The following is a 24,970-nucleotide window of genomic DNA, read 5'->3' on the forward strand; positions in this document are numbered from 1 at the left end:
ATTTATATTGTTTGCTGCTAGAACCAGAGCTGGTTGTTGGTATACTTTTAAGTAAAGAGCCAGACAATGGTACTCGAGCAATCATTCCAAAACATGGGTAGAGATCAAGGAAATCGTTGGGGCTCAATGAGTCCCAAAGTTACTGCTGCATGACTTATGAGAGCTAAATCTTCAGTGGCAGATTATTATATGTAATTTCTGGGCAATATTTAAGCCACTAAATGCGGGGTTTTGCAAATACAGTTTGGAGGCAGATATGAGTTGTGAATAAAGGATGAAGCTTCCTGCAATTTAGTCCATGTGATGCAACTTCATTTGCAGTCTGATTTATTAAACTCTGAGCAATAAAATATCAACTCCACTTTCCATTGGATTTTAGTCTCTCATGTGTCTGTTCTCGAAATAAGGAATTCATATCAGATATTTATGTTGCTGCACTTACAGAAATCTCTATTGTTATGGACACAGTCATTGTGTGATATTCCTTCAAAAAATACAGAGCTCTGTTATAAATTTTTGTGTTATGCAATTACTATATTACGGCATTCATACAAAATATCTACATTATCAAAAGTATCTGCAACCCTCAAGAACCTTGCCTAAGTTTTTTTCCTTTCTGTTCTCCGTGTCTTCCATGCTGGTTGTTGTGTTTGTGGTTGCTTCTTTCTGTTTGATTTTTAGTTGATTCTGGTTGGAGACTAGCCTTTAGTTTCTGCTGGTTTGTTGTTAATTTGGGGTCTTCTCGTGCTCATTCTCAAATGCTAGCTTTGTAAAGGGTTTCAGGGTGCCTTAACACCTCTTTTTGCTTTAATCAAGAACATTGTTAAATGAATCAAAGCAAACTGTAAATCTGAAACTCCTATACCTAAGAATACCATTCAAACTCAGCAGATGCAAACTACTATACTCAGACAGATGAAAAATTTAGGTAAAAAAACAGTGCAGGATATTATGTCTTCACAAAAAATTAATAACATTGATATGTCTTCCATTGAAGATTGTAGCTGCGACAGAGATCTTTATCTCTGATTTTGCTATATGTTGCAAATGAGATAATACTTATATATTGTATTTACAGCTAGAGAAGATATTTAGGATTTTTATTTGAGATAATATTATATGAAGAGACGTGCAATGCGTCATGTGAAGAGGCATGCATTTGAAAATATGAAAAGACTTGATTTTTAAGAAATTGAAGGGTCTTTCAATTGTGAGATGAGGAGTCTCCGAATTCTTTGTATGTATTGTATTCAGTAGAAAGCATTGCACTTGAACATTTCATGATCAATAAAACTGATATTTTGTATGAATGCCATGATGTGCTTGGGATGCTTTCAACAGCACCCAGACAACATCCGGGTGCATCTGAAGAGCACCTGTGACTTTTTCAATGCCCAGTCACTTAAGTGACTTTAAAAAGCATGTGGTTAATTGATTTTTTAATTCTATTTTTGCTCCTAAACCCTAAAACAGCCCTAAAAGAGGTCATTCATTGCTCATTCTTCTCATTTTGTTTGCAGCTGGGCTCTCTTCTTATTTCAATTTGAACTATCAATGGTGAAGTATCATGCTATCGAATGGTTTATTTTTGAATATTTCTTGCATATCTTTGCATATATATATATATATATATATGGATGCACCCAAATGCATCCAAAATCCCAAGAAAAATCCGCGCATCAGCACCCCGCACCCACATCAGCATCAGAACCAGCATCGGTAACTTAGAATTTTTCCCTTCATGTGGAAGGGTTTTCCGAGGATAAATGTTTTGCACCTTTTGTTCTTATTTTTGTTCTTTATTGCTGTTTATCTTTATTTATGGGCCAAAAAATCAATATCTTACATATCAATTTGTACCTAAAAGACATTAAAAATCCAATCAATCTGATCTTAATTTTAACTCCATGAAAATTGTCATATGTGATGCTAGTCCAAGTTCTGAAAAGCATTGTGTCATAATCTGAATATGACAATAGATGATATGAAGCATTGAATCTTGCATCCATATGAGTTTGTTTAAAACTGAATATCTGTAGAGACAGTCTTAGCGAAAAACAAATACCATTATATGTGTTACAGATAAATTGACATTAGAAATCTAATCTTATCAACATGAAATTTGCCATATATGATCCTAAACCAAGTTTTGGAAAAACAATGTATCACAATCTGAATACAACAATAGATGATATGAAGCTTTGACACTTTGCCACTAGACAACATCAACCTTTGTGAACCAAACAACTGTATTTCAGTAACATAATATCAGAAAAGTACTACTGCACAGTTTCAATATCATAATCCTTATTTTATCTATGTGAACTGCCACAGTTCACTAGTACGGTATCAAAAATTTAGAACCAAATGAACAATGTAGACACCAGGGACTAGAAATGGCAAGCACTGTAAATTAATTGCAATAGTGAGATGATAATTCAAAGACAAAATTGCTACCTTCACTGCTGAAAGTACAACTGCACAATTCGCATGTTGAAGGCGAGGAGTAACACGTTCAACTATGTTTTCTGCATCACGAGCATCAGTTGCCTTGTACTTTGAAAGAGAATCGAGTATAAAAACTTGTCCCCACCTATAAGATACCAATCAATAGATTCTTAAACAATTATTTTATGAAAGGACAACTATTTGAAAGCACAGAGACAACACAAAAAAGTAATTTAACAAAATCAATTAGAGAGTAAATAAAAAACTATTCTTGGCATTTCTATGTTTCAATCAACATCTTCTAATCCTGCAGACTGCTATTCTTTTTTTGATTTTGCATTTTTGCATTTCAAATCAAAACTGTTATATTCAAAAAATGCTTGAAACATGCTAGCATAATGTATGGGTGACATAGCAAGCCTGAAGCAAGAAGAGACAGCTAATTGTAATGTCCCCAACTGGGGCTTCACTTGATTTATCCTAAAATTTCTAGCTAAGATTTGATTTATGTTTGGAAATAGCAATTTGAACATTCCCTCCAAGGAGAAGGCCAATTCCCAGTGATTAACACACATCACTAAGCATTTAATTCAATCGCTGATTGATAATACATACTTAAGCCCTAAATCCTTTCTTTTCTCCCAATTTATAATTCTGATTTCATATTATTATTAGACATATATACATATTCATATATCAGACCATACAAAGATTCTCATCCCTAATAGAATTCTGAAATAATATTCTGTAGATGAGAATTATTTCATGTCTAAGTTACAGCATGCTTTGGTGTCACATGATGCTTGCCAGCATTATAATATGCTTCACTGGCACAGATTATAAATAATGATTCTCATTCTCTGATGAAGACTTATTACCATTAATAATCTCTCATTTCTAGTCCATTCTCCTGATAAATGAAAATAATAATTTCTCATTTTTCTGATCAATCAAAATGATTTCTTATCTTTTTTATTAACCAAATGATAAATCCATTCTATCTTCCTCCTCATGTTTCCCATTATTGATTTGAGACTATGTTTTTATATCGTGTGTTTGGAGTGAGAAGGCATGTGGTGAATGAGATGTCTCATATCACTTCATACTTGCCAGTTATTAATCTCAGCTTTTGAATACTAATGCTATTCACTGCATTATTATCCTTACAGTTATTTGCTCGTAATCCATATACAATCAGTGCCTGATGATAACATTGATATAAGTCCATAAATGTTTCTGCTTCCTCATAACTCAAGTGGAATCCCTAATGAGGACTGCTGTACCATCGCATGCCTCCAATCGCTATGATCATGTTTGCTGATTAGTCGATTGTATGCCTCATCTTAATTGATGTTTTAACTACCCATGTTAGCATCAGTTTGCATATTGATTATTTAATTGATATACAAGTTTGCTGACATATACACAATCATTAATATATTGTTGTTGTAAGCTATTAATATATCGTTGGTTCTCAGATTGAGGTGCTTGGCGTTATACTTTGGAATGACAAAGAACCTGCAATCGATGTGTCATCATTAATCGTGTTTTTATCAATCAATGATACATCAATTGTTCATTTATTCTTAGGTGGTGAATAGTTGCAACTAAATCACCTTGTCTTTAACATCCTGCTTAGGGATTGCTTAGATACATAGTTGCTTGACCACCTTCTTATTAGAATATTCTAATGTTTATTTAATGGTCATCTTAGTTAGTCTTTAGTTTATTAGGTAGTTCATATTTTCGTCTTTAGTTCACAGTTGTTTCTTTTAGAAACATCGTCTTTGTAAATCTATACAAGGAGTTTTCATCTCCTTTGTTTAATATAACTACAATAACATCGATTTACCATAACATGGTATTAGAGCAGGTCAATGGGATTTCATAAAATTTGATGGATTTGTTAAGGAAAATTCAAGCCTCTTTTGATTTGGAATTTTTTCCAAAAATTTGCTCTTTGATTTTTAGAAATAAAAATCTTTAGAGGTATTTTATGGAACTTTTGTGGTTCATCTTCGAGGATTTTTGCTAGAAATCACAAGCAGACCAAGCGTAGAAACCAAAGATAGTTTTAGTACGCAGAAAAATAAAATCACCAGCTAACGAATAAATAGCAGCCATCTCATGAAGACTTGGTGATATGTCTCTCGATAATCGATAGGAACATTAAGAACAACTCTGAGTTTCCAGCATCTCCATGAATATCATTGAAATGATCGCCATCAAGTGAAGTCCCTAAATCATTTCCACTTGTTTCATCCCTATCCACACGGCATTGTGTAGACATTAAACTGCTGTAATAAAAATCAGAGTTCTCATTGTTCGTTTCTTGTCCTTAAGGTCTTCCTCAAAATAATGAGCCTCATATAGATAGGGTGAAGTGGGAATACTAAGTTCACCTTCATTCTCACCAAAGGTATTGATCCCTTCTAGAATGTGTATGAGATCTGTGGTTCTATGATCATGTCCATCATCTATTTGAGTGGTTGTTGTAGAATTCTGATTCTCAGCCTGATGTAGTGAGTATTGTGTCATACGTAGTTGGAGACATTACTCGTCTATCTTCTTCTCTTTATCTTCAGCATGTTTGATTGCCATATCCCTCTCTTTGAGCAACTTCAAGTAGTCTGATTTCATTCTTTCCAATGTTGTCTGAAGAGGGTGAAGGCTTGCACTATTGGTTCCATTTGCTATTCCCTTCCCCTTTTCAATACTATTAACCTCCCACATGATTTTTTCAATGTTTTTATGGGAGTTTTTAAGGCTGCAGTGACCAAATCATTTGTTACATCAGCTTATCTTACAAATTATACACTCCATAATCATCAACTGAAAATGGAATTTCTGGTTGATCCTCCAAATCATCCCCTATAGAAACATCATCTTATTGTAGTTCTTCAATACTAAATTTAATTTCATTTTCAGAGGTTCCTTCTATCTTTATTTGTATTATGTCATCAACTATTATGCCATTGTTTTCGAATAGCCCATCCTAATGGAGAGGTACTTTTTCATTTTTAGACATATCATGTAGATAAACATTCTCATGAAAATGCTTGTCAATTACCAATTCCAACTCACCAAATAAGATGTTAGAACAATCCCTACCATCATCCATAGCATGTTCCCTTGCTAGAAAATAAAGTCCACCAAGATAACTGAGCGGGGGAGAACCAATTATCAGATCAATACAACTCTTATTAACTTTATTAATTCTCAAACATGTTAACTAGGGAAACACTTGATCAGAGGGCAAACCTCGGTGGAGATGGTACCCACAAAATGATGTGCTAATATATAAGTTCCTTGTAAGAGGATGGACTCTATTAGGAGCCAATGAAATACATTCAGTCCCTCTTATGAGACTTTGAATCCCTATGAGGATATTCCAACCCTGTTAGTAGTTGTAGAAGGCAGAAGGACCCACTATTCAAACAGCTTTAGAGGCGGGACCACCGAACTCACTATCCAACTGGTCTTTGTATTATTCCTTGCAAAATAATACCAAGTACAAATGATCTCAGCAACTCATACTCTTGCTTTGTTCTTTTGTTGTGCCTCTTCCGCACCAAACACTTCACAGTTCTCAATCCTAGATCCACAAACTCGCAATATAATAATCCCTTAGACCACTTTCTCGCATGTACTAATCATTTTCATTCATCGCATAGTTCATCACAAAGAAAAACAACTTTCCTTTATACCAAGTCCTCAAAATAATTCATTACGTCAGCCTTGAGGCTTTCCCAATTTACAATTACAATAGGACCTCATTAAGATAAAACAATACACACTATATTACATCTTTCTATAATTACATAACACTATCGGCTCATAGTCTTTACAACTCTTCACACGTACAACCTCAGACTTCGCGCACTTACCAACATCATCATTAGGATGTCTTCTATCTTTGTTTAACTGCGCTCAACCAGATTCTATCCCTGTTAGTAGATATAACCCGATTACCAAAAACCACTTCTCAGGAACTCTGTTTGTAAACTATCTGCTATAAATCTCAAATAATTGTTACCAATCTTCGACTTTGTGCATGCACTCTTAGCCATGCCATCAGGACACTCTGTAGAACATGTCCTCAACTTCGCTTGATCATACCTTCAATCCTCGAATCGTATGGTCTAGATCTCTGTCAATTACTCTGTCAATCTTCACAAAATCATTAGTATGTTAAAATCAATGACAAACATAGTCATGAATGCAACACATAGTCATGCTAACAATCTTCCCAATACTCAAGCAATGCTAGGATACTCCCCCATAGGAATATCATCAGCATTCATGCTAACATCCCTCTCACGGTCCTCATTATGTTGAAGCTGAACTAATGAATCCTCGACTTCCTCAATGCTGATCTGCACTTCTTGAGCTGACTCTTCCTCCTTGTTACCCTCACAAGTGTGACCAAGTGACCAAAAATGTTTGAAAGTGAAACAAATCTGCTCTTTCCTCATTTGGTTCTTGCTCATTTTCTGAGATTCTACAACCTATAATTCCCTTGCCCTTAGTTCTTCTTCAGCGGGTTGTTGTTTATACTTCTCAATTTTTGGCTCACATTGTTTGAGCACCTTGTTGACCAACTTACAAGCAGCTTTTGAAGCATCTTGTTCTCTATTTGAAATTGTTAACACCATTTGTAGAAGCGGTTGGAAATGAGCATCACACTCATTAATTGTTATGACCATAATGTTTTTCATGGCTGCAACAACATCTGCATCATGTTCTTCCCTGATTGTGCCTAATAGATTATGAAACATGGTATGTACTAAATCATACAATCCAATGTCAAGCATAAGATTGCATAATCTGATATCTGCAAATGATTTTAGTATAGCAACCCTTCTATGGAAACGGTGACTACTGCTATTCCCATGATTTTGAAAACTATCAACAATGAGTTCTATTACCTCCTTCATGATGTCTTCTGCATAGGGTTCTTGTGGTGCTAAAACTCTTACAATCTCCATTAGACAAGAAGCCACTAATAGTGTTATCTCACTCTCTGAATGTTTCAGCCACTTGTGTTGATTGAACCCTCACACTGTAGGAACAAGAGCTGTCTGCAACAAGTCAGGAGGTGATTGTTCTATCAGTTCAATCAATGTGCCAAGAACTTTTTCCTTGTTTATAAATTCCAATCCAAGTCCAAGTTTGCTACCTGATTTATAAAGTATTTTAGCCAAATTGTTAATTGCTACCCTCTTGAATCTCAGATTTTTTTAATTTTTTTTGGAAGGTTTGCCTTTTTTCACTCCTTTCCTTCCAAAGATTTTGCCAAACAGTTTGTAGCTCGTTGCTGTTATAAATTGGTGAGAATCCTAGGTAATTTTTGTAGCAATATTCACTTGTTCATTCTACAGCTTCCCAATGAATTATCCAGCGCAAGGAAGATTGTATGCCTCAACTCAAAGCAAAGCTCCACAGTAGTATTCCCCAAACACTCAAATCAATCCTGCTGTCGAAGCCCAGAATTTCCTGCAAACTCTGATATACTTTGTTTCTCTTTACAAGCTCAACGAAGTTGCCATTATAGAATTTTATGTAAGTGTATCATGCCCCTACTGCACAGTCAGGATATAGTCCATCCAACTTCTACTTTATTAATAATGTGTTATTATTGAGGCTACAGTAAACTGAAGTTTAAGCAGTTACTTCAATATGAAAGTTGTCTTCTTGGATGTCTGAGAATTCATTTAGACATTCTTCCACAATGATATCCCACTTTGACGTTCTTTGGTCCTGCATGTTAGTTTGTATTCAGCTGCATTTCTGTATCAGCAATGCCAAATTTATCATCTTTCTACTAGCAATCCAGATCCCCTGACAACTACTTTTGCCCCCCGTCATTAAACAACAGATAGCCTGCTTTCTAATTTTTCTCACTATGTTAACGAGAGACTGGCATTACCGTTCTGAGAATTCTAACACTTCCAGATTTATTTAACTTATCAAACAAAAATGCAATTGTTTGAAGCTTCCCTGACCTGTTGAAATTTCCTGGCTGGTACATTATCACATAATTCTTCCAAGGCGAAGTCTTTCAAACACTGAATTTACGGTTCTGCAATCTCGGATATGCCCTTTGTTAACAGTCTAGCGCATAAGTTATTGAATATAGAGTCCGCCAAAACATCATTATAGAAGCAGGCTATTCACATCCAAACCAGACAGTATTCGAATATTTAGATGGTTCACTGTTGTCTCAGAATATGAATTTTAATCCATCAGAAGTTGCCCAGAACAAAGTTCACGTCTGACGTTTTCTAGATATAAGACATGCTAAGCACACATTGCTTCAGGGCCGCCAACTTCGGGAGGGAAGAAATGTAATGCCCCCTTTTTACAATAGAATTTAATAGTACTAATAACAATATTATAATAAGAAACTAAATGAATAAATAATAATAATATTTTATAGTACAGTTGATTAAGTTTAATGAAAGGTCAACGGATTGCAATGAAAAATCATGATATAAGTACAACAAATTAACTGTTCCAAGGGGACATTGAAAGAGATCGGAAGTTCGGCTGGGCGGAGTTAATGTGGGCTCCAGATTTTGGTGAGCATTTGCAAACATTGTTGGATTGGGGTTTTTGTTGTTCGCATGGCAAGGCCTAGGGTTTCTTCTACGTTGCTAATGGTAGATGGACCTGTTGGGTGGATATTTTGCAATCGACAGTTTTGGATAAAAATCCACTCGCAAAATAGGATGACCAACCACAGCGTGTGAGACAGAATCTGTCCTACCTTAAAGGGAAGGCTCCCCCTTCTCACCGTTCCTTGGATCAACTCAAGGTAAGCAAGAAATCGAGAGATTTTATAAAATTGGCATTACCAATATCTTCTTAACTTTCAAAAAAGAATCCACTTACTCATGGAGTGAGTAATGGGCAAGGTAAATCTCTAACTACACTTCTATCAAGAGCTAGAAATAGTGATACTAATGAAGCTTCACTAACTCAAAGGCTAGTTGAAAATGTACCGGTTTGGCTCTAAGTCCAGTCGTACTTCTATATGGAAAAGTTTTACAATTAGGGCACAGACTCCTAAAAGTAAGAAAAACTAAACTATTTTGTGAATTAAGAGAGAAGTATAAGCTACAAACAAAGCTTCTAGAGTCAAAGCTTCAGCTCCGACTGCTTCTTAAATCACTATGTTTTTTTATTGAACATACAATAATAACATGAATCAAGACAATAGGCACAAATTACAATCAAAGCTTCTAATTTGCTCTATCACAATTGCTTCCAATCAAAGCTTTGAATCCCATTGCTTCTTTTATTCACTTTTCTCCCAAATTCGTACTACACAATCAAAGTTATGCTTGCACAAATGTGGCAGAGCTTTCTTGCATACAACAAAAGATGATTTTTACAATGAAGAGGCACTCCTTTATATGGGCACAGGAGTTGAGAAAAAGGTGGAGGAAAAAGTGTGAGCAACTCAACCAACTTTGACCTAGTCTAACTAAAAGATGTGCAACTCGCATTAAATGTTTTACATACACATGTAACTCACATTACATGTAATTACACATCTTCATTTAATACATCCTCTTTAATTACAAACATGAAAGAAGAAGAAAGAAGATGAAAGACAAAAGAGAATTGAAACAATCCTAAGAATTGCTCTAAAGGGCCTTGTACTTGGCGATGCAATCCCAGATGATCACAAGATCGGAAGTTCCTATACTTTGTACCGCTGCATTCACTTTTATAACCATGGTGTTGCATCTTTTGATAACCTCTGACTATGATGAATTGTCCGTTGTCATGTGAAAACTTGATGTGATCCATCTTTTCTCGCTCAAGTTGTCATGAATTCTCCTTTGTAGATCAGCATAAACTGGAGTCTTTGACACTTTGAAACCCTTCTTGACGATGTTCGGATGTAAACTCGGAACAACTTTCCATCAGCATCTTTACCTCTTTTTTCTTTTTTTTGAAGTAAAGTGCTTAGTGCATGGGAATGTGTGCAAATGAAGATTGTTGATTTTTTTTTAAAGTGACTTGGGCTTTCGAGATATCATTACACAGAAATGGATTACATGTAATGAGGAATGAGAAGTGATATGACATACGAATGAGGATGGAGGATGCGCTTTACATGTAAGTGTGGGTGATGGGATGAGGCACAAAGCATGGAAAGATTCGGAAACATGTGTTTGCTCGTGGAGGCGCGAATGCATATGGAGAGGCAAAAATGGAATGAAGTTTGAGGGAAAATGAACTTTATAGACGCCTTTGAGGAAAAGTAAGGTCAAAGTACATGGAAAAACATGCACATGACATCTTTTTGACTTTTCAAAAGTGACTTTTAATCAAAATCGAAAATGTAATCGCATTTGTCGGATGAGATGCGATGTGTTGTGAAATGGAAAATGGAAGTGAAACGTGATGCTACTTTCGCATGAAGTGAAGCAAAAACAAGTTCTTGGGAAAGAACTTGTAGCTTATCCAAAGTGGAGAAAACTGACAAGCAAGCACAAAGCACAAAAACAAGCACAAAACAAACACATGCCTTTGGCAAAAGACTCAAACATGTCAAGATGCAATGCGCTTCAATACTTAAATTCAAATTTGGAGTTAGGGGAAATTTCAAAAGTGTGAAAATGAGAGTTTTCGTCATTTTTAAAGGCAAAATGCACTTTTAATGGAATATATATGGACAAATGTGCAATTTCAAGCTAAAATATTCACGAAAATAGCAAAATAAGCATGAATTGATGAGCAAGTTTGAAATGTCCACTTACTTGGAGATTAAAGAGCCAAAATATTAAGTTTTATAAACTTGAAGACAAATTCTTCCTCAAATCTGAATTTTCAAACAACTTTTTGACTTTTTCTGTACTTGCATTTAACAAAAATTAATGAGCAATGAAGGGTCGAATTTGACATGGAAGTGCCAAATATATGGTCTCCTGTCATGTCCCCTTTTTAGCAAACTAACTTCTACCGGGGATTTTCCTATCATTGGCTCTCGTAGGCAAATGAGTTTGGAAAGAGAGTCATTCAGTTGACAGATGATTACATTCTTGCTTTCAGAAAAGCTATTATCTAGCAAGTGGGGCCTACTTGTTTAATGCCGAATTGAGATTGTACTTTAAATTTATAAAGTTATTTATTTAATTTTATAAAGTTAATTAATAATTAAATACATTATAATAAGTTATTATAATAAGTTGTTCTGGTAGTTTCCAGCGACTTCTCAAAAAGTGAATAAAAAGGGGACAAGAGGCACCCATTAGGACAAGCGGTTTTGAGGATTCGATTTCTATTCCAATTGGGGCAATTTGTAGTCATTAGTCTGCAAATTTCTATTAGGTCCTTGGGAACGAAAACTCCCTTGGATCTGCATAACTGAGGAGGTGAAATATCTTCCGAAGGGTTGCACATTGGAGGTGGTCTTCAGCCATTTCATGTTGGGCTTATTTGCTTATTCGGATTATTTGAAAGGTTACAATTTCTTGGAGTTCTGAGAACTGGTGAATTTGAAGGAAGCTGAGAAGATATTAACTCCTCATATCCGTTCCGACTTCATGCTGATTAATGTGATATCACCTTTGTTTCCAAACGAATCAACTCTACCTGGGAGGAAGTTACTGTTTGCAAGCTGATAAGAAAAAAGATCGCTCCAGCCATACAATCAACAGTGAGGGCAGAATAGAAATTTTCCTAAGTTCTAATCACTTCCAGATCATGTTCAGGCCAGTTCCGTCAGCAGATATAGCACTCAAACCCGTGCCACAATTCGGAATTAAGTATAGACAGCGCTTTGGGGAATTCGAGCTCCGTCATACATACAAACTTCCGGCCCTCGACTGAGACGCGAAAAGTACGCCAAACACCTGAAGAGGCCATTGAAGACGTAGGCGACGAAACTGTGGGTGAAGTTGGGACGCAAGCTGTTGAAGACACGACACAGTAGCAATTTGCGAATCAGCCAAAGGACCTTTCATCCAGTTAGCCGTCCAAACCAGGAGAAGACGATAAACTAACGAGGGCGGGTGTCATTCCGAGATTGCTGGACGAGCATCGCCCCAGGTCCATTTAACAATAATTTGGTTATTATTGAGATAGTGAATATATATTTGTTTCAGATAATGTTGCATCAGTTTTCCAAATTCGATACAGTTGTTATCTTCAGTGTTATGGGTTTATGACAATCAATTTGAAGAATTATTTGAGACATTGCACTTACCATTGAACAGTTGCATGCTTAGTTTGACAAAATTCATAGTATAATATCTTCCATAAGCGCAGTTTCAGACTACAAGACAGGTGCTTGACAAATTGTTTCAAGATTAAGTATTGTTTTTTTTATAACTTTAATAGTTAGGGTCATTACATCTCCAAAGACAATATCATGCATTTAAAACTCAAAAACGATCCCTCTTGATCAAAGGTATGGGTTGGAAATGCATTTTTTTGAGTTTTTTGAACAAAAACATGACTTTTTTATGCAAAAATCTGGGCCATTTTTGCAAAAACGTGGCCAAAATATTCATGTTTTTGAGTCATTTTTGACTTGGGAATGCAAAAACAACTTCCCCAAATGCGTATACATGGATCAAAATCCAAAAAAGTGGCTTCAAAACACAAAAAAGTGGATTAAAACCCCAATTTTCCAAGCATTTTAAGCAAAAACGGGATTCATAAAAGGGATGAAACAAAAACGTTTTGGCTTTTAAATTTAAACACTAAAATATGTATCAATATGTAATGCAATCCCAAAAAGAAGCCAAACTGATTTGCTTTGGAGTCAAAACATGGAGCAAAAATGCATTTATTTGAAGATTTTTCCAAAAACATGCCCTAGATGGGAGCTTGGAAAAACATTTTTTAGCAAGATAAATCCATTCTTGATGTTAGAAAATCCATTGCCAAGCAAAATTGACCCTATTGGAGAAAATCTCATGCAAAACCATCAAGTAAATCTCTCACAATCTCCAAAGTCGAGTTGTTGGAGGGCAAATACATGTTCTTCTTCAAAATCGAACTTTTTGGAGGTCATTGCACATATTAAAACATGTTTTTGGTTAAAATCAGACCTTTCTGAGTCAATAGCATATTTTAAAATGTGCAAACAAGGCAAATCAGACCTTTTTGGGTCAATGACATGTTTTAAAATGTGTAAGCAATCAAAATCGAACCTTTTAGATGCAATTACACATTTTAAGTTACATCTCACATTTTCGATGCAAAGACATAAAAACTTAACTTTTGATGCAATGACATCAAAAAGATCCACATACATGATAACCTTTTGATGTAATGACAGCAAAGAGATCCACTTACATGATAAACTTTTGATGTAATGACAAGTTGAACTTTATATGCAATGACATGTAAAATGTCCAGTTTTGATGGATTTTACATGTAATTGCATATAAAATATCCACTTTTGATGACTTAAATATGCAAAGACATGAAAAAAAGTCCACTTTTGATGGATTAATACTTCTAAGTTGAAAATTATATGCAATGGCATGTAAAAAGTCCACTTTTGATGGATTTTACATGTAATGACACATAAAATGTCCACTTTTGATGACTTTAAGTGATTTAATTAGCACACATCAATTTAAATTCATTAAAATATTACTTGAGTGGGACATAAATTATATTCACATATCATATTAACAATATAACATGTAAATATCATTTTAAAAAGTAATATTTACTAGAGCATTTGATTTAAATGCTAAAAATTAAATTGAACTATATAGTTAATATAATCACTTAAGTGAAAAATCAAAAAGTAACTCAACTTAAAAATATAACATAAAGTGCACTATAGTCACTTTAAGTTAAAAATTTGAAGTTAAAGTAACTTAAAAACTTAACAAAAAGTGAATATAAGTTTTATTTTTCAAAAAGTGAAAGTCAAATTGAAAATATAACATCATATTTTTAATTCGTGTTGTTGCACCCAAAAGGTCCACTTTTGAAGCGCTAAAATGGGCATAACTCTTGGCTGACATCTTTTAGACCGAATCGAAGAGAAAAACGAAAGGCGTGACATGAACAAAACCAAAGGATTAAAAACAAGCAAATGCAAACTCAAAAGCAAAGAAAATGATGATGAAGGCCTCAAAAATCAAACATAGGCTCGACAAACAGAAAAACGAAAAAGACTTGATGAAGGCCTTCAATAAAAAGATTCATTATATCAATTGGTACCAATTGGTTGATCAATACTAACCAATTAAATAACGAACTAAACTCAAAGAAATGCAAAACTAAGCTTGAAAAAGTTTTGTACTATTACCCACATTTGTGGTGACAAAATGCAAGACAATAGGACCTTCTCCTCAAATGCATACAAGCAGATCTGAATCATTTTATGTGGGAGAGAGCTCCAAGCTAAAAAAAGTTAATGGATGTATTCGAAGAAGTTAAGATCGCCTTGTTCTGGTTATTCCTCCTAAGGTTGTGAGCTAAGTCACAAGATTTGGCAAATCCCAAGCATGAGATTCGGATTTTGCCGAATATTAATTTTTCCTAAAATATTCGGTGAAAATCGTCAGTGTTCGCCAACAAAAATTGGGAATTTTTTTTATCGCTGTATATATTTAAAAACTACTATTGTAGGCATTTGGCAACATATTTTATAGGGTTTTGGAACCATTTTTTTGGCCCTGAAATGCGAAGAGTTCTGAATACAAAGGATTCAACAGAGGTTTCAATGAAGGATTGTATAATCCTGTGGCGGTGGAGTGTGCACATCCGAAATCTCGAGCTCCTGTAGATGAGTGTGCATAGGCTCTACAACAATTTTCCTTATGCCTGCAATTTTCCGGCTCCCGCATCCGTGAAGTCCTCAAATGTCTTTCTTAAATTTATTTCATGTAATAATATAACGTAAAAGTCTTTGTTAAATTTATTTTAATGTAATAGTCTTTGTTAACTTTATTTAATAATGTATTTATTAGGTTCATTTCATTGTAATGCATAAATGAATTCTTTGTTATATTAAATTTATTAAGAACAAATGAAATAATATTCATGAATCTTAGGTTTATTTCTTTATAATGTAATAATACATATATTATATTTATTCATTATAAATAAGTTTTTGTTTTATTAAATTTGTTGATTATAAATGAAATCTTTAAAAAATATATTATTTTTTAAGTAATATAATTGATTCTTTATAACTTAAAATATTTGAGTAATAGGTCATTAGATATATATTTAATCAGTCTATTAAATTAATGTGATATAAAAAAATTGTTTTATACTTAATATATATTAAATACTATGTTTTATACTTTATAAATGTGTCATCATGTTTTATAGTTTTAAAATCTATTAGGCAATTTTAATTATTTTGATAATTTATGGGATATATTACATATATTTAAAAAAATAATTAAAATTATATAAGGTGAATTTAATTCGAATTTTTTTTTGAATTTTTTCTCTTGCCGAATTCCATTCGAATTTTATAGTCATCGAACTCAAATTTGAATTCGAACCTTGTGACTTAGGTTGTGAGGGAGGACATTGGTTATTGGACTAAACATGCACTGGTATGTAAATTTCTTGGAGTGTAGATATCCTTATTGGCTCTCAAGGCATGGATTTGACGCTCGTGGCAAGTGGACGGAGATATGGAGATCATGTTGGCTGGGAATAGCTACTTCCTTGTAGTGTTTTCTTGCATGTCTAATCAGGATCATGTTTTTGAAGGAGGCCCTTATTTTTACAACCATGTGGAGTTATTTGTTAAACCTTGGCATTCAAGATTTAACTCTGCAGAGGATCTAACCTCAAGAGTGCCAGTTTGGGTTCACTTGCCACATCTTCCTCTTGAATTCTAGCAAGAAGACATTCTTCGTCAAATTGTGACTTTGCTTGGAAAGTCATTTGCGATAGCGCATCAATCCCTAGATAAAAAGGTAATTTCTTTTGCCTAAATCTGTGCTGAATGTGATTTGAGTAACCCATTACTAGATTCTTTGGAGATTTGTCTTGGGTCTTCTTCCTGGGTGCAACAGCTGGATTATGAATCCCTCCCCTTCTGGTGTCAAATATGTCATGATTATGGTCATTTGCAACGTCAGCGCCCTCAGGCCTCAACTTCTAAGGGGGTTGATGGTTCTGTTGTTGGTAACAATGGTGGCTATTTTTATCCAGGTAAAGGAAAAGCCCAAGTGACTGAGGTAGGCCCAGATAAGGATGGCTTTATTTTTGTTCGCCCGCGAGCTAAGGGATGTGGACAGAAAAGACCCTTTAAAGACCGGCAAATTGATTCTGGTTTTAATCAATTTGAGGAGCTTGGTAGTATGGTCTTAGAGGATGGTATACCTCCTAACCTCTCTTCTAATCTGATTGGCTCAAATGGGGGAGTTCCACCTCATGAATCTTGTGTGGCTTCCCAGACAGTATTTCATCAACAAAGTGAAGTCTCTACTCCTCCCGAGTCTTGAGCTTTGGTGACTCTTGTTGTGCCTCAGGATAATGACATAGTTTTGGCAAACTTGGTTAAGGATGTACTGGCATCTGAGAAGAGTAAGGAATCTCCTCTATCTTTGGGTTGGATGCAAAGGCCTTTTAAGCGGGTTTCTTTTACTCCTTTAAAGAGTGGGCGTAAAACCCTTGGATGCTCATTTCCTCCACTCTACTCAGTGACGATTATTCTCTCATGGAATGTTTGGGGATTGAATAGCATCCCTAGACAAAAGGTTGTTCACAAGTTTGTAATCGATCATTCTCCAGATATTTTTTGTGTCCAGGAGACTAAGTTGTCAGTTGAGTCTTTGGTCTTGTGTGCCCCTAGCATTTCGCATCATGGACAATGCCAATGTCTAGGTGCCATGGGGAGTGTTGGTGTTTTAGTTTTCTTTTGGGATCCACGGAAAATCTCTCCTCTTGGTTGGATATCTTATCACTCTTCCCTTTCTTTGGTGGCCTCTTCTTTGGATTTTGATGAGGTTGTTCTGATTACTAATGTCTATGTGCCTGTGGACTATGGGAAAGGTAGGAGTCACACATTCGGTATGGAAGAAATTATCATCCTTACCATCCTTGGGTTTTAGTAGGAGATTTCAATTCAGTTCTAAGCCTTGAGGAGAAACGGTTAGATATGGTACCCCTGCGTACGATACTACTATATATTCTCAAAAAATGGAATAGAGAATGTTTTGGGAATCTTTGTACCATGAAAGGGAAAGCTCAGGAGCATCTTGATGTCATTACCAAGCAAATTAGGGATCTTGGTTTCTCTGAGGCTTTGGGTAAAGTTGAATCCCTTGCCTCTAAAGATCTAGAGGGATGGGAGCTTCGTAAGGAAATATACTAGAAGCAAAAAGCCAGGGTTGATTGGCTCCGGGAGGGTGATGGGAACACTGCCTTTTTTCATAAAGCAGTGCAATCTCGTCAGAGTCAGAGCTATATCTCTTCTTTGGTTAACTCTAAAGGTCTCTAGTTGTCTTCCTTGCCCACTTTGTTTGAGGAGGAAAACATGTACTTTCCTGCCCTCTTTTCTGAGGACTCTCCCCTGCAGTAAATAAAGAGACTATTATTTTGTCTTGTATTCCCTCCCTTGTTACCCAAGAAATGAATGATTTTCTCATGCGTGTGCTCTCATTGGTTGAGTTGGAGGTGGTCTTTAGTATGCATAGAGGAAAAGCTCCTGGCCCTAATGGTTTTCCCGTTGTATTATTTCACAAATTTTGGGATATTATTAATCAAGATTTGTTGGAGGGGGTTAGGAAATCTTTTTCTAGCAAGCAAATGCTCTGAGCCTTGAATTATACTTTCTTGGATCTTATTTCGAAAAAAGATGGGGCTAATCAACTGGAGTTTTTTAAGCCTATTGCTTTGTATAATGTGGTCTACTAAGCTAATTGTTGAGAGGCTCGAAAAGGTGGCTCCCTACTATTATCTCAAAAGAACAAGGTGGTTTTGTTGCATGTAGACAAATTTTAGATGGGGTTTGTCATTGCTACTAAAGCCATTCACTCTATGGCTAGTTCAACGGAGCGATCTATGTTTATTAAGTTAGATATGGCCAAGGCCTATGATAGAGTTAAATGGAGTTTCCTCAAGAATATTCTTCTTGCCTCTGGCTTTAGCCCAGAGTGGGTAAGTTGGAATATGAGCTGCGTTACTACTGCATCTTTCTATGTTCTTCTTAATGATCAACCTTCCCAATTATTTGATGCCTCTAGGGATCTGTGCCAGGGTGATCCTCTCTCCCCCTATCTCTTTATTATTATGGCTGAGGACCTAGGGAGATTCATCAAGTATCAGGTTTCTCAAAATTCTATTCATGGTTCGCATTGGGATAATGGGTTACCCTCACTTTCTCACATTCAATTTGTTGATGACATTACTCTTGCAGGTATTGCTAGGGTCCAGGAAGCTGAGGCTATTCGACATACTCTTGACATTTATTTGGTGGCATCAAGCTAGAATATTAATGAATATAAGTCCTCTATATATTTTTTTAATACTCCTGAAGCTATTCAAAGGACGATTGCTAATATCATACGATTTCAAATTGGGTCGCTTCCCTTGACATATCTCGGTATTCCTATCGCTGTTTGAAGGCAGCCACGTCTCTTCTGACAAAATCTTTTAAACAAGCTTTAGGAGAAGGTAAATAATTGGACTCATAGATGGCTTTCTACGGCTGCTCAGGTTACTCTTCTTCAATCTTATTATTTAGGCTCTTCCTATTAATAGGAGCATGGTTCAAGCTGCTCCTGTGAGCTTTCTCAAGGAGTTTGATGCTCTTTCTCGTCATTTTCTTTGGAGTGGTAATTTGCGTAATTCTAAATGGAGTTTAATCAGCTGGGAGACTCTTTCTCGGCCTAAGAAAGAGAGCGGTCTTGGGTTGCAATCTACTATCTTAAGTGGTCAAGCTTTGGCTGCTAGACTTTATTGGGGTTGGTCCTCTGGACAAAATCAACTTTGGGCCTGTATAATCACTCAGAAGTACTTCAAGGGAGCTGATCTGCGTTCTACTTCCTCGCTTCCTTTGGAAAGTCACGGCTCTATGGTATGGTAGACTCTTAAGAATGGTGCTCAATTAGTTAAGAGAGGTCTTTTTAAATATGTAAAGTAGGCTCTGAGGCTTTGTTTTGGTCTAATGCTTGGGATGGTAACCCTCCTATCTTGTCTATGTACCCTCATTTTCAGATTCTTTGTGATTGTTTTCTTGCCGCTGGATGGGATAAGGTGGTCCATTATAAGGCCCCTTATCACTTGGGCCTTATTGTTGGCTATAGATGGAAAGACTCTTCAAATTGGCCACCTGGGGGCTCAGAAGAGGACCGCCTAGAAGTCTCAAGGATTTTGGCTTCTAGAGATTGTTGCTCTTGTCGGGGCCGGATGTTTTGGCTTGGGCTAGTGTTCCATCTGGTATATACTTTGTTTCTATTGGGTACAAGGAGATTACTAGACAATTATTTGGAGATGATATGGTGCTTTGGTGGAAACCTGTTTGGAATAAATTTTCCTGGTCCAAATGTAATTTCTTCATGTAGTTGGTGGCTCACTAGTGTCTTACTTAGGATAATCTTTGTAAACATGGATTTCAGAGCCCCTCATTCTGTGTGTTGTGCGGTAATGGAGAGGAGTCTGTCTCCCACCTTTTCTTCCATTATTCCTATTCTACCCAGATTTGGCACCATTGGTGGAATGCTTGGGGTTGTCCTTGTAAGCATGCTTCCTCCTTGTTTGCTTTCTTGGATCCCTTGGGGAGTGCCCCCACTAAAGCCTTTCCTCTTCAGGCTGTGTGGGTTGCTAGTCCTTCATTTATTCTTTGGCATATTTGGTTAGAGAGGAATAGGAGAATCTTTCAAAATGTTCGGACTGGAGCTATACAACTCTGGTGGAAGATTTCTCACTCTTTGCTTGAGACAATTCGAGTTAAGTGTGTATTAGGTGAGGGTATGGATCCTAGTGACATTACCATCTGTAATCACCTCAATTTTCATCTTCAAGGAGGGGTCCCGGAGGCTATTGGTCAATGGTTGCATGGTTTGCCTAGACAACATAGGCGGTAGATGAAGCGACGAGTGAATCGTAAGGGGCATTGGTCTCTTCCTCCTCCTAGAGTTCTAAAAGTCAACACTGATGGTTCTTCTCAGGGGAATACAAGTCCTACTATCATTGGGGGAGTGGCTCGTTGTAGTTCTAGTGATGTTCAATTTCTTTTCTCGGTGCATTAGGGTTGTCATACTAACAATTTTATGGAGGTATTGGCCATTTTACATGAGGAATAGTGTTGTTTGAGGGGATGGTGTAGGATTATCTATGAGTCTGATTCCCAAGTGGTGGTGAACTTGCTTACTTCGCAGGTGCTTGCGGATGTTAGGTAGCATCTGGATTCAGTTGTTAATCAAACTCTTCTCTTTTGTAGAACTCTGGAATCTGTTTGTTTTACTTGCATCCCTCGGGAGTGGCATGGAGTTGAGGATTGCTTGGCTAAATGGGCTTCTGATCATGTGCAAGATTGGAATGTTATGTATAGGGCGCAATTACCCCCCAAATTATCTCATGAAATTGATGACCTTGTTAATCAGGATAGAGCTCTTTGCTGAGCTCTCCCTTTTGTATCTCTTCTTGCCTTGATAAAAAATTAACCCCTCTTTTAGAAGGAGATCGGAAGTTCTCATAATAGTAATCAGACCAGATGTGAACCCATATTAATCACCAAACAATGATACTCTAACTCTTTGCAGGCAAAATTTAAGGTAATAAAAAAGTGGGACATTACAACAATGCTTTCAACTGCAATAAAATATTAACTGAGCAAGCAAAGACAATAAAATCCTCAATAACAGAAGTGGTGGATTCTCCTACAGATTTGCCTGGAGTTTCATCCATCATATGAACAGGTATGCCAGACCTGAACCAGCCTACTTTAAGTAGACCAAGTGAAAGCAACATCATAATCTTAAATGGCTATAAAGATTGGCCCATTCCCACTTTATGCTACAAGGGGAGTTAAAACTAGTAGTACCTCCACCTTTGTCCCTGATGCTACTATTGCCTTTGCCCCTGGTCAAAAATATACTAAATAACATCTGCAGAGAGAGTTCTCTTTTTAGAATATGTTCAGTATGTTACAAATGTCAAGACAATTCCCATTTGCTATGATGAAATGTTAAGAGATTAGATTTCCTGTATTCTACAACAGTGATCCTGACTTCGGATCTTTCCATGGACCCATAAGTTGCTTTTCATTACTTTACAGAAAAACTTCCCAAAAAAGACTTCAAACAAAGAATTTAAAAATCCAAGTTTTCTAAAGAAACTTACTCAGTACACTCATTGAGAGCTGCCAAGAGTTTAAATAGTGTGTGACTTGTAATTTCAAATATCATTCTGCTACTATGTTCTTGAATCTCTGCCAGCGCTGCTACAGCATTCGCTACAACCATTGGATTGCTATCAGAAATCAAATCCTTGAGAGTCTCTAAAAATCCTCTATCTTCAACCAGTTCAGCATTTATATCATAAAGCTTAGCAACACATATGGCTGCTGTCTTTCGCACGTAGGGATCATCATCCTAAATGTTGAAAACCGAAACTAATAAATCAACTTACAGAAACGTCAAATAAACAAAACAAATATAGTAGTAGGTGCATTAATTTGCTCAAAAGATTTTCACCAGAACTGGACGCTACCTTGAGGCACCTTTGAAGCGGATCACATAAATATTCTGTGATTTTGTCAACTCTAATACAACCCATTGTCCGCACAGCTAGAGCACGAATCAAGGGGTTAGGATCTTGGGAATCCTGCAAACCATAAGAGTTATTTCAAATGTCATTATATCACATATCTGATAGTTATAAACAGCTAAGTACAATAAGACCACAGTAGATGTTTAAACCACAAACGTGCATGTGTAATGTGAATTGCAGATTCATCAACCATAAACTTGTGTTTCTGAAGTAAACTAAAGATTCAAACCACACTTATTAAAGGCCTTATTCTGAAAGGGAATAAAGACATACTAAAGATCTATTAATCGCTCTCACAATATATTATTGATTAAAATCTTCTCGCAAGAAATGTTGTTAATTTATGAGCACAAATCAATCCAGGTCAAATGACCATGTAGGTGAGAATAACCAACTGTCCCTTTGGCATGAAAATCTCAATGCATGCACCTAATTGTTCCTTCCTAAGCCTTTGAACTGGTATGAACCTATATTCACTGGTATGGCACCCTTACAGCTGGTACAGCACCCTTACTGCTCGTAAGGCAATCTTATATCTTCTGCAATGTTGTACAGTGCAGTGATTATGTGTCTCGATCTGTTAATAGCGCCCTTGATGAAATTACAGACCTGTGCGGCAGTCATCAGACAAGTAAGGCACCCCAGATATGCTGTCCAAATGGTATAGCACTCCTATAGAAAGTCCTGGGCATTTACAGCAGCCTTGGGTTTCACTATAATCAATGGAAACCTCAAATTTCAACAGCAAATGCTCTCCAAGTCCATGTTTTTTCCTTTTGGACTTCAAAAAGGCTACATGCAGTGCCTCTTGGAGTGTGCAATTTGGCTTAAAATGCATGCTATGTGTATTTACCTAAGTTACCGATTCGGATGTGGATTCTGAAGCGGATTCCGGAAGCGGATATGAGATGCGGGGATTTTTAGTTTTTTTGGATGCGGATGCCGGAGGAAACGTGTGTGTGTGTGTATATATATATATATATAATATATGCAAAGAAATATATTATAACAAATGATATTATTATCGGGACCTGTTTGCTAGACAGTCTTCTCAATACACAGGTGCTAATCTGGAACAGCACCAAATCTGCCAGATTCTCCAATATCGATGGTCTCCTAGTACAGATTTCAAATCGGATATAATAATTGTTTTTATTATTGACCTGTATGCTTGCTCTGTTATCGAGACCTGTTTGCTAGACAGTCATAGAAAACATTTTTAATAGTTCTTTATTTACTTTAATGCCTGGGCAGGCCCGCGAATGCTCCCGGAAGCCCTGCGGATGCTGGCAGGAAGCCCGCCGCAGGCTCCTGGATGCGTCCGGAAGCCAGAGACATCCAAACGCATCCAGGAGCCTGCGGCGGGCTTCCTGCCGACATCCGCAGGGCTTCCGGACGCATCCCGCATCCGTCCACCTCCGATGCAGAAGCCTCTGCCTCCCAGGACGAATCGGTATCTAAGGTATTTACCTCCATTTTTCTCCTCATGCGTTTGCATCTCAAGACCCCAATTCGCTTCATTCAAGGTGGCACTAACATGCGAAGAGCCTTACAGACCACAATTTGCAAATGCACTAGGAGAACCTGATTTTGGAAAAGACTTGTTCATCCAAACTTCTCTTTCCTCCATTTTTGGCTCATTGATTTCCAAGTGAGTGTAAGGATTCAACTTTTTTTGCACTTCTTACTTGTTTTGCTAAAATATTGCATTCTTTGGCTCATTTGTGTCCATTTGTTTAAATGCAGCCCTAGTTTTTTGCATTTAGTTTTTAAATACGTCTGAAATCTTCTTGTTGTTGCAAATGCAAAAGTTCTCCAACTCAAAAAACGAAATTGCATGTAAAGAGAGGTTTTGAAGTTTGTAAGCTTGAGTCAAAAACAAGAGGCAAGTTTTTGTTTTGTTTTGTTTTAGCCTTTATTTCTTGTTTGTTGCTAGTTTTAAATTTGTTTTCCGAGAAAAGTTGAAGTTTTTCACCCAAGAATGCAAATGCATTTCCATGTTTCCACCTCCCATACTTCATCCATTTTCCAAACTCATTCATTTTCCACTTTCCCATACATGTAATCGCATTCTCTAAACCCGATTGCATGTTTTACATCATGTAAAATAAGGAGTTTTTACCACATGCAATGACATCTAGAGAACCCAATTTGAGTGAAAACTCACATTTTAGAGCAGCCAAACTCTCATCTTACACATACCCAATGCTTCCAACTTGCATTTTTGACCTTTCTTAACAAAGCCCTATATTTGCTCACATGTATTCCATCATCCTAAACCTGATTTTGGCCATTTTTGCCTAAAAGGCAAGCTGTTCCATTCATTCCCAACCTTCAAAAGTGTTCAATAAGTATCAAATCCATGCTTCGAACGCCCATTTCTCATGGATCCTCATTGTAACTCAAATCCTAAAGTTGTCAAGGATCTGATCTCATTGTAAGATGTTTTCATCTTCATGTTGCTACGCACTCTTCAAGATATTTCAAAATTTCATCAAAGAATAAAGACATCCCATCAAGAAGACGTGGTTCGAATCCAAAGAAGCAATAATTCATTTGGTCTCCACTTTCCCAATGGCTGGCCTACAACCTGAGTTCGTGTGGGAATGTGCCAAAGCACTTTGATTTGTAAAAACAAAAAGAAGAGAAGAATCATTTGAAGATGTTGATAAGAAAGTTCCAAGTTTACATCCAGACAAAACTCTAAAATGTACGAATCTGACAAAGAAGAATTGACAACTATGGAACGACGAAAAGCTTGATTACATTGAGTTTTCAAATAATAAATGGCAAT

The 24,970-nt window shown here is 36.5% G+C and overlaps 1 protein-coding gene across 1 annotated transcript in view; it reads right to left on the minus strand.

The window, feature by feature from the left end:
- The window catches only part of LOC149578096 (beta-adaptin-like protein C), a 115,820-nt gene that overhangs the window by 32,139 nt on the left and 58,711 nt on the right, over positions 1 to 24,970 (minus strand). Inside the window, exons 3-5 of the mRNA XM_089827497.1 lie at positions 22,117 to 22,230; positions 21,748 to 21,998; positions 2,458 to 2,593 (exon numbers count right to left, since the gene is read on the minus strand). Coding sequence (XP_089683623.1) covers positions 2,458 to 2,593; positions 21,748 to 21,998; positions 22,117 to 22,230 — 501 coding nt within the window. The remainder of the gene's footprint in view (positions 1 to 2,457; positions 2,594 to 21,747; positions 21,999 to 22,116; positions 22,231 to 24,970) is intronic.

The sequence above is a fragment of the Cupressus sempervirens genome, chromosome 1 (assembly GCF_028749045.1).
Source record: "Cupressus sempervirens isolate cs-2001-9-10 chromosome 1, ASM2874904v1, whole genome shotgun sequence".
In the NCBI taxonomy this organism is placed as follows: Eukaryota; Viridiplantae; Streptophyta; class Pinopsida; order Cupressales; family Cupressaceae; genus Cupressus; species Cupressus sempervirens.